This window comes from Branchiostoma belcheri, unplaced genomic scaffold (genome assembly GCF_001625305.1).
Source record: "Branchiostoma belcheri isolate BF01 breed outbred unplaced genomic scaffold, Haploidv18h27 scaffold404, whole genome shotgun sequence".
Taxonomy (NCBI): domain Eukaryota; kingdom Metazoa; phylum Chordata; class Leptocardii; order Amphioxiformes; family Branchiostomatidae; genus Branchiostoma; species Branchiostoma belcheri.
The window spans coordinates 27,308-37,798 of NW_017804026.1; the positions used below are offsets into that span (position 1 = coordinate 27,308).

Here is a 10,491-nt window from a genome sequence, read left to right on the forward strand (position 1 = left end):
CCTGTACATCCAGACGATCCCCACAGAAGACGAGCTGAAGTTCCACTACACCGTCCACACCTCGCTCGACGTGGTGGAGGAGAAAATCAACAACGTCGGCAAAACTACCAACGACCTTCGCGAGCTGTACCTGGGCCTGCTGTACCCTACAGAGGACTATAAAGTGTATCCTTTAGCTGTACCCTACAGAGGACTATAAAGTGTATCCTTTAGCTGTACCCTACAGAGGACTATAAAGTGTATCCTTTAGCTGTACCCTACAGAGGATTATCATTTAGCTGTACCCTATAGTATAGAGGATTATCCTTTAGCTGTTCCCTACAGAGGATTATCCATTAGCTGTACCCTACAGAGGACTATAAAGTGTATCCTTTAGCTGTACCCTACAGAGGACTATAAAGTGTATCCTTTAGCTGTACCCTACAGAGGATTATCCTTTAGCTGTACCCTACAGAGGATTATCATTTAGCTGTACCCTATAGTATAGAGGATTATCCTTTAGCTGTACCCTACAGAGGATTATAAAGTGTATAATCCTTAAGCTTTTGCTACTGAAGTGAATCACCGTGTCATCAGCATACATAGATTTTGCCTTAACCTCCGGTTGGCAGGTATGGCTACGTGACCAACACAAAAATCAAGTTTGTGGTGGTGGTCGAGTCGTCCAACACGGCTCTGCGAGACAACGAGATCAGAACTGTAAGTACTTTCCTCTCAGGTTTTTGTCATGAAGACTTTTGGCAGGCTTCTTGCACCCTGTAATCATTATCAAGGGTTGAAAGGACCAGTGATGTCAGTTTGCTGTCTTATTTGCAACTGTCTGTATCATCTAGATACAAAATGTGTATTGGCAAAGCTGGTTAGGAAAGCAATGGATTTGAATAAGATTAAGAAAGGAAACTTAGGGTGAAAGCTTGTACAGTAGAGGCAGTGCATGTGTACCATGTGTAAGTTGTTCATGATGGAATCTCTGTTATCTGCAGATGTTCCGGAAGCTGCACAATGCTTACACGGACATGGTGTGTAACCCTTTCTACACACCTGGGGATCGAATTACATCCAGGTCAGACAACACACGTATATATATATATAGTTGGACTAAGTCTGTGGGCTTCAGAACATTTGTTTCCTGTGCAAGTGTCTCATACAAACGTTTGTTGCCCGTGCATCTCACATGAACGTTTTGTTACCTGTGTGTCTCACAAACGTTTTGTTGCCTGTAGCTGTACGAGTGTCTCACACGAACGTTTTGTTGCCTGTGCAAGTGTCTCACACGAACGTTTTGTTGCCTGTGCGAGTGTCTCACACGAACGTTTTGTTGCCTGTGCGAGTGTCTCACACGAACGTTTTGTTGCCTGTGCGAGTGTCTCACACGAACGTTTTGTTGCCTGTGCGAGTGTCTCACACAAACGTTTTGTTGCCTGTACGAGTGTCTCTCACACAAACGTTTTGTTGCCTGTGCAGGGTGTTTGAGAAGGTTGTGAACGGGATGATGCTGCAGGACAGCTGATTTTGGACGATCCTGGCTGCCGAACTGAGCTGGACGTAAGCGGGTCGACAGTCTGGCTGCTGATGTGAACTGGACATGCTAGCACATCGGCAGAACGTACTGTGCCTGCGCGAAACCATGATTTTTCAGTATTTGTTGGATGTTTGGTCACCGTTGCATTCGAATTTTGGCTGTTGCAGAGTACAAATGTATATATTTTCCGACATAACATTTAAAAACTACAGACGGGGTGTAACCTTATATGCGCGAATATGACCTTATATGAGACATTCTGAAGTGCTGTGCACAATATATTACGGGTTTTGCGCAGGTGCAGTACGTTCTGCTGATGCGCTGGTTCGGTCTGCTCAGGAGTGGTGATGGGGGAGAGGGGCAGCCTGCCTTCAGTACCATGTCTACTCCAGCAGACATCACTGAAGACTATAATATTACATGTAACAGTTACATATATTTACTTCACTATAAAACCTATTCATACTAGTCTACAGCAAGTCACACGGCACCCTGTACTGGAATTGCTGACCTACTACCGGTATTTAAGCTGCATACACTAACTGTCTCTTAGCGGATGTCCTAGGACTGTTTTCTACCCATAGCGGTTGTTTTGACTCTCATGTTGTTCTATTTTTATCAGCTGTAAAATGTCAGAATCAAAAGTATGGACTCAAGCAAGACACAAGGCTTTTCTAGTTCACAGTACATAACTTTAAGAAATATTAATGGTTGTCAGAGGTACCTATTCCAACGATCACTTAGGCTGTATAACTGTGCACCAAGTATGTCACATTCGGTAATTGTGAATGGAATCTGATGTCATTAAACTTGTCTGGGCAAGTATGCCCGACTGCTTGTACTTGTGTTATGTATGCTGTACATGTACATGGTAAATAACTGTGTGGAGGAATTACTATTGTTGATACTACATGTGCACCAGTAGCTGGAAAATGTTATCTTGGGGTTACTTCAGTAAAAGTACACACGAAAAAATGACAATTACAATTCACTGCAATTTACAGGAACTTTATTGAAAAATAAAAAGACTAAAACAAAAATGCCCCGTCTATGTTTCTTCTAACTTTTTTTTCTTATTTTCTTAATTTTTTTCTGGTAATTTGTTTTTTTTCTTCCCTCTTTTTTTTGTGTCATATTTTCATGCTTTTATTTTTTGGGGGCTTGAACTAGTGATAACCAGACTGCCGCTGTCGAAGGGAGACGTCCAGACACTTCCACATGGGAACCACCTGTGGAGAAAACAACACAAACAAACAAAAACGCCCAGTCATGTGCAAAACATCGCCTCTAGCTTACACAAGGTAAAAATGGCCAGCCAAACCGCCCTGAAGTCACCAGTTAATGTCACTTATTGCACACCAGTCTTTGTACAGTGAGCTTAACGGATTCAACCAAAGTTAAACAATCATGCAGATGCCTCCAGGTGAGGTTGGTCTGGCCATCTTTACAGGACTGAAACAGACTGATGAAACAAGGCCTGCTAAAACAGGACTGACATCATAACAAGGCCTGGCCATTGTAACAAGGACTGCAGAATCCAGAACTACCCTCCTGGATGTTACCACAAAATTTGGCTGTTGCAGCCACCAACTTAATTTCAGTCACTTTTTTTTTTTCAACTGTGCTTTACCAACATTTAGCAGAAGAAAAGTTTACATGAGAAAGCTATGATTTAACTACGAGGGAAGATTTTGGAATGTTCTTTTTTAGGACCAAATTGTTTCTCATTTCCGTCGGCATGGTATAAAAATTCTCATTTAGGAGCATCAGAAATGCATGATTTGGATGAGAATAGTCAAAAGCCTATCCCAGCATTAGTAACACCATTTAGCTGATAGTTTGCAGGTTTTGAAAACATTTGAGCCACTGGATTTGTGGCTAGGACAGATCTAACTGCAGGGAGCTACGGCCGCCAGTTTAGTAGGGAGAATACCAAGCTGCTCGCCGGGACCTGTAGGAAATAAAAACCACAAGGTGAACAGGAGAAACAGTCTTACACAAGCTACTGAACAGGAGAAACAATCTTACACAAGCTACTGAACAGGGGAAACAGTCTTATAACACAAGCTACTGAACAGGAGAAACAATCTTACACAAGCTACTGAACAGGAGAAACAATCTTACACAAGCTACTGAACAGGAGAAACAGTCTTACACAAGCTACTGAACAGGAGAAACAGTCTTACACAAGCTACTGAACAGGAGAAACAGTCTTACACAAGCTACTGAACAGGAGAAACAGTCTTACAACACAAGCTACTGAACAGGAGAAACAGTCTTACACAAGCTACTGAACAGGAGAAACAGTCTTACACAAGCTACTGAACAGGAGAAACAGTCTTACAACACAAGCTAAATGTTAACTCTAACAGCTACATCTTCCAACAAAAGCTAAACATTTACTATAACCGCACTTTACTCTATACCATCACACTACTCCTCTACACACACCCCACTCCTCTACACACACCCCACTCTCTATACACCATCTACACATCACACCACTCTCTATACAACATCTACACATCATCCCACCCCCTACACATCCCCACATGTAAACCGACCTGAATCCGCAGGACCGTCTGGGGTAGTACCCTCCATACCCCACTCCTATATACACCCACCCACTCTCCTACACCCACACACACACACACAACTCTACACAACATCCACACACACACACATATAAACCAACCTGAATCCGCGGGACCGTCTGGGGTAGTACCCTCCGTAGCCCACTCCTCTATACACCATCCACACACACCCACTCCTCTATACACCCCCACATGTAAGCATACAGACCTGAATCCGCGGGACCGTCTGGGGTAGTACCCTCCGTACCCGCCGTAGCCGGAGTTGAACCCGCGGAACCCGCCGCCCCTCCCTCGGTACCCGCGGCCGCGCGGTGGGCGGTCTGTCGTGCTCACCCCGGGTCTGTTCGTCCGCTTTGGCACAACCTGCAGGAGGAAAAACGGACATAAATCGACCCGCAGGGATATCTCAAACCTAAACTAAATCCAACACTTTTCATATCCTCCACCAGGTCTTCCTAAGAATTTATGGATGGTAGAATTCAGATTGAGCCAAGTGCCGGGTCTGTTCGCTTTGGCACAACCTGCAGGGGGAGAAACTGACATAAATCAACCCGCAGAGATAATGCCTGTACCCCTGACAATCTCCCATTTCTGGTTAAAATCCCTTGAAGCACTATGGCAGCTCGTACAGCCCATCCTCACCTTAATTTGTCTTCCCCGGAACAGAGACTCGTCCAGTGCTTTTGCTGTCTCTATGGAATCCTTGTCTGCAAACTCGATGTATGCAAATCTGCAACACAAACAACAGTCTAGCTAGTTAGACAGGCATTGCACATGCATCCACTGGATATTACGTGGTTACTTGAAATGTCAAACATCAGCAATGATCAACCTAAATTGTCAAAATGAGCAACATCAGCAGTACTGGGGTTGTCTTTCTAGAGATGTGCTTATAAAGTATCAAAAAGTATGAACAAGCATTGCATGCGATGTGTATGAAGCTCTGTAGCAAACATTGGAATCTACTGTGACTAGGCAACCCTGAGCCCCTGATAATCCTGACCCTTTTGGGTGTCCGGTGAACTTGTCACACAGGATGGTGACTCTGTTGATGGAGCCGCAGCCGTGGAAGTGAGCCTCCAGTTCTTCTGCTGTCGCTCCATAGTCAACCTGAAAATGGTAAATTCACACTGCTTACAGCAACATGACGGACATGTTCTAATAACTTTCCTATCGCATGCTGAGCCATGCTCAGAGGTCTACTAACCGAACCTACAATAGAATCATCAAAGTTCTACAGGAGAAAGCGGTTACTCAAGCAACTTATTTTGAAACATCACCGAGTTGTACTTACATTTCCAACATAGACAGATCTGCCATCAGCTTCCATCTTCTCCTCTATGGTTGGGAAGGCCACTGGAAACAGGACAGAGTTGGCATCAGGACACAGGGACAAATACAGGCATCAGGACAACAAATACAGGCATCAGCACACAGGGACAAATACAGGCATCGGCACACACAGGGACAAATACAGGCATCAGGCCACACAGGGACAAATACAGGCATCAGGGCACACAGGGACAAATACAGGCATCGGCACACACAGGGACAAATACAGGCATCAGGGCACACAGGGACAAATACAGGCATCAGGGCACACAGGGACAAATACACGCATCAGGCCACACAGGGACAAATACAGGCATCAGGCCACACAGGGACAAATACAGGCAGTCAGGGCACACAGGGACAAATACAGGCATCAGGACACAAAGGGACAAATACAGGCATCAGGACACAAAGGGACAAATACAGGCATCAGCACACAAGGAAAAGGACAGTTGAGGTCCTACACACTAGCTACTACACGCTGTAACAGGCACTCCAACCCAAGCCACTTTGATTGTCAGGCACACTCGCCATTCCAAAACTGTTAACTCAAACTGACCTGAGAGAGATGACACTGCACACAGTCATGCTACAAAAAGGTTACTCTCACTCCAAAGAAAAAGAAAACAAAACCAAGACAGACTGACTGCAAGCATTTAGTGATAGTGCAAAAATGATTTGGAAACGTTAAAAAGGCAGTAACACCAGACTAACGTGCTGGCCCGGGCGCCCCCCCACCTGCAAACAGAAGAGACATGAGTGACGTGATGACAAGTACAAGGTCAGCATGACCATATATGAGATCATGTGAGGTCAGCATGACCATATATGGCATCATGGGAGGTCAGCATGACCATATATGGGATCATGTCCAGGAGCTGTAGGAGACAGAAGGTGACAGGGATGGGATGTCTGACTAAACCACAAGTAGAACTATCAGGCAAAATATACTGGTACACCGTACAGGTCACCATTAATACCTTAGGCTTAGCTGTATTGTATTTACCTTGTTAAACAATAAACTAACCCTAACATCTTGATAACCACTAGCTAAGCCATGATCGCTGCTGTGAGGTTCAAGTTCATGTCTCCAGCTGCGGCCCCAGGTCTCTGCACTGTGGGGCTCAGGTCACCTCCCTAACCCTGACCTTTACCCTGTGACCCTAACCCTGACCCCTCACCTCCAGCAGCTGCCCCGGGTCGCTGGGCCGTGGGGCTCAGGTTCATCTGTCGTTCCACCTCCCTAACCCTGACCTTTACCCTGCGACCCTAACCCTGACCCCTCACCTCCAGCGGCTGCCCCGGGTCGCTGGGCCGTGGGGCTCAGGTTCATCTGCCGTTCCACCTCGTTCTGCATCTCCTTCAGCTTCTCCGCCTCTTCCTCCATCTCCCGAACCCTCTGCTTGATCGCCTCAAGCTCCTGGGACAAGAGAACAACTTCAGTCAACAACTTCAGTCAAACAGCTCTACTCTGTCTTTCTTCTACATAAGTTACATTCACCTTTATGCAAATTATAAAGATAATATCCTGGGGCAACTTCAGACAAACATAGCTAGAGTTCTATCTTCTATAGACAGCAGTGCTCTTGCCAGGCCTTATGAGCATAGGGGCCCCCTAATCCCCCTATGCTGTGATATGAACCCCTAGCCGTGGACGACTCTGGTACCCTTTTTGCATGCTAATGTCGGGACAGAGTCGTGGTGCGATGCATAGGCCAAAACCAACCTTTGCCGTGCCGGGCCTCATGCAACTGGCCGGCCCCGGATTTTTGGTGTCGCTGGCTTCCTAACGCACTCACCTGCCGGGCCAGGGGGATAAGACCCTAAACAAATGCAGCATTTAACCACAACACGGCCTCGGAGCACGTAACTCCATACAAATCATCGGCGATCGGCGCCATTTTGAACTCAGGAATCGGCCGCAAACAGGTCGGACCCTGAGTTTACGACAGATTACGTCGTTATTTTCAACTCTCCAATGTTCAAGCTGCGGGTATCATGACATAATCTGTAGTAAACTCAGGGTCCGACCTGTTTTGCGGGCCGATATGAACCCCCTATGCTGTGATATGAACCCCATATGCTGGGATAATTTTTGGACCCCTATGCTGCCTCAAATTAAGCTAGGCATGAAAGTTCGACTGTGTTGGTATTCGGCAAACATAATTTGCTCACCCTTTGTCCTCATCTTTCCTCGCTAAAACTGCGCAGTTGCTAGTTATCCGCTGTATTTTTTGCTGGAGCAGCAGCAGTAACAATAATTTATACCCCTCCCCCCCAAATCGTACTACCACTAGTTTATAATAATTTTCCGGGTTCCACTAGGAGAGGAAAGACAAGCCAAACGGTCTGTTGGGACTTACCGGATCCTCGACCGGATTGTCTGCCGCCGCTTCATTCTCCAGCGTGTCGGCTTGGGTCGGGTCAGCCGCCAGGTCAGGGGTGTCCTCCAGCAGCAAGCTATCCGCGTCCGCCATCCTTCGGGATTCGCGGCGTTTCCTACACTAATACTTACCTGAGATTGAACAAATCAACACGGAAATGTTCCACGAAAGGTGCTGAACGAGTCTGTGGTAAAGGATGGTGACTATTGACCAGATTTCACTAGGATTAAACGCGATTTTCAAGCACCTCAAATATTTTGAAAGCACAAGAATAAAGATGGCGTCGGTCAGGGGAATGATGGGAATGCCCAGTGGCATAGTGGAACAAACCATTCAGATGTAGGGATCACAATCTACAATCTACTAAGTATTTTAACAATATGCAAGCATATTTCAAACCCAAATACATTCGAAGATAAAACAAATATTACTAGATTTATAAAAATTCATTCATTATGACTTTTAGATGTTGATGTCTATATAGAAAAAAAGAAAACAAGAGCTAAACATTAATCACAATGGTAGGACCCAAAAGATGGTTCCTGGACGTTTCGTCGCCAGTTAAAAATGTCATAAGGTGTGGAAATCAAGGAGGTTTAAGTGTATCGTGGGGACGGTAACCTCTTTGGGTAAATACAGTAGTCTTTAAAAGTTATCTTGGCAACAGACAGTGATTGTAGCAGCTTATTTGGTGTGTGCACGGTGGCCGCGAAACGGCCCGGAAGTGACCGCGAATCGTCTGACGGCGAAACGTCCAGTGGTCCGACGGTGCCGACTTACTTCCGGGTTGGCACACATTGCCAGATGACTGTGCAAAAGTGATGCTGCACACCTGACGCTGTACACCTGACGCTGCACATCTGACGCCGTACACCTGACGCCGCACACCTGACGTACCTTCTGTGAGTTCAGTTGTAAGCCGGTCGACGAGGCATAACATTACCTACTCTGTAACCCTCGCAAGGTTTGTAGTTTGTAGGGGTAGTTCCCAACACAGTAGTTGTCTACTCTCAGTCCCGTAGCCGCAGGCTGTTTGGGCAATTTGTCTATTTAACCCTAAATAAGAAGCTGACGTGGCTGGATAATGTAGTCTGTCGGATTCTCGCCACATCCTTCTCTTCACTGTATATATAATATAGCTCAGTGGTATGAACGCTTTTAGACAATTATTAGACAACAACATCTCAGGTACATGTTCACCTGTTCTCTCACCTGTACTCAGGTACATGTTCACCTGTTGTCTCACCTGTACTCAGGTACATCCTGCAGACCATGGACCCGGCCGTACCCGTCCCCCTGGCCCCTCCCCTGCTGTCCAGCCTGGCCGACTCTGCTAAGGACTGGGCCATCCTCCACGGCGTCGCCATGAGAACCAAGGAGCAGCCGGAGTCTTCAGATGTCGTCAACTTTGCACCTTTCCTGCTGCTGCCATCACCTGTACCCAGGTATATGTTTACCTGTTTCTCACCTGTACCCAGGTCTTGATCATACTGTCAGTAATACATGTATGAATGCTTTTTTGCTTTATTCAAATTATTGTGTGTTTTTTTTGTCAGTACATGTTTTATTTATAAGTTTACATTAAAACATGTAAATACATGCATAAATAATCTAAAATACACCCCTCCCCCCCTCCCAGAGTGCTGTTTGACCAGGCGAAGGCGGTGCAGCGAGACTTTAACCTGCTGGTCCACCGGCTCAGCCAGGACCGAAACTTCCTCACCACCTGCCTCAAAAGGTCAGCTTCATGCTTTATCTTATATATATCCAGAACCTTGCTTTATCCAGAACCATGCTTCATGCACAGTTCTGGATAGTCTACGCATATCCAGAACAGTGTTATATCCATAGCCATGCTCAGGCATGGTTCTGGATAGTCCATGCATATCCATAACCTTACCTGATCCTAATCCTAACCCATTTAGGCATAGGACTAGAGAGGCACAGTTCTGGATAGTCCATACATATCCAGAACCTTGCCTGATCCTGGCCCATTCAGGTGTAAAACTAGAGAAGCACGGTTCTGGATATGGAAGGAGATTCTCCCAGATTTGCACTCCTCACAAAGACGTACCAATCTTCATTTTGCAACTCTATCAATAAACGTATCACTAATGACGAAGCAAAAATAAGATTTTCAGAATGGTCTTGTAATGCTTGTTTTCTGGCTCTATCAGTGCTGCCTTACCTCTACAGTTCTGGTTACTGACCCACTGTTGTTGTGTGTAATGTTGATACCAGTCCTGTACAGCTTTAGTTACTGACCCACTGCTATTATTGATACCAGTCCTGTACAGCTTTAGTTACTGACCCACTGCTATTATTGATATCAGTACTGTCCAGGTAGACAAGTTCACCTATCGGCTGTTCGACATCTACAGGCAGGTGCAGCAGGAGGGCGTGGCTCAGGTGAGAAAATTGTCTTACAGATGAAGGTTCCGAATTACTAAGAAAGGGAGGACGAAAAGGAGAAAAAATGGAAGATAAAAAGATAAGAGAAGGCAAAAAGAAGGATAACAAAAGAAACGTTGATGAAGGTTAGACATCCAGGTAAACGATACTCGTAAGAAAATTCAAACTCTACTACTGGATCAGTTACGGATTTTTATTTATTTCCGGACGTTTCGAGTGACATCCATCACTCTTCTTCAGCGTCACA

General features: G+C 45.6%; 3 protein-coding genes across 5 annotated transcripts in view; 2 read left to right on the forward strand and 1 right to left on the reverse strand.

Moving 5' to 3' along the window:
• LOC109477679 (trafficking protein particle complex subunit 2-like protein) overlaps positions 1-1,690 on the forward strand; it is a 3,065-nt gene extending 1,375 nt beyond the window's left edge. Inside the window, exons 3-6 of the mRNA XM_019779021.1 lie at positions 1-165; positions 612-699; positions 984-1,063; positions 1,465-1,690. Coding sequence (XP_019634580.1) covers positions 1-165; positions 612-699; positions 984-1,063; positions 1,465-1,510 — 379 coding nt within the window. The 3' untranslated portion in view covers positions 1,511-1,690. The remainder of the gene's footprint in view (positions 166-611; positions 700-983; positions 1,064-1,464) is intronic.
• An 824-nt stretch (positions 1,691-2,514) lies between these two features.
• Positions 2,515-8,154, reverse strand: LOC109477678 (polyadenylate-binding protein 2-B-like). Of its 3 annotated transcripts, XM_019779018.1 has the most exons (8): positions 7,812-8,153; positions 6,736-6,868; positions 6,163-6,186; positions 5,411-5,472; positions 5,120-5,226; positions 4,759-4,846; positions 4,325-4,479; positions 2,515-3,473 (listed from the first exon to the last, which is right to left on the reverse strand). In XM_019779018.1, exons 1-8 carry the CDS (start codon positions 7,923-7,925, stop codon positions 3,440-3,442), a joined length of 717 nt encoding a protein of 238 aa, XP_019634577.1. In that variant the 5' UTR covers positions 7,926-8,153; the 3' UTR covers positions 2,515-3,439. The 3 variants fall into 3 exon arrangements, with proteins under 3 accessions (XP_019634577.1, XP_019634578.1, XP_019634579.1); XM_019779019.1 differs by lacking the exon at positions 6,163-6,186; XM_019779020.1 differs by lacking the exons at positions 2,515-3,473; positions 4,325-4,479 and adding an exon at positions 4,581-4,637 and having other exon boundaries at positions 7,812-8,154.
• Positions 8,155-8,507: 353 nt separating this feature from the next.
• The window catches only part of LOC109477675 (glutathione synthetase-like), a 7,342-nt gene continuing 5,358 nt past the window's right edge, over positions 8,508-10,491 (forward strand). The window contains 4 exon segments of the mRNA XM_019779012.1: positions 8,508-8,796; positions 9,102-9,277; positions 9,472-9,570; positions 10,166-10,241. Of these exon segments, the coding sequence (XP_019634571.1) occupies positions 9,105-9,277; positions 9,472-9,570; positions 10,166-10,241 (348 nt within the window). The 5' untranslated portion in view covers positions 8,508-8,796; positions 9,102-9,104.

Coding starts and splice junctions, on each gene's coding strand:
- LOC109477678 (XM_019779018.1), bottom strand. CDS start 7,925: ATGGCGGACGCGGATAGCTTGCTGCTGGAGGACACCCCTGACCTGGCG. Junction 5,227..5,410: donor GATCTGTCTATGTTGGAAAT/GTAAGTACAACT, acceptor TACCATTTTCAG/GTTGACTATGGAGCGACAGC. Junction 4,847..5,119: donor TTCACCGGACACCCAAAAGG/GTCAGGATTATC, acceptor TTTGTGTTGCAG/ATTTGCATACATCGAGTTTG.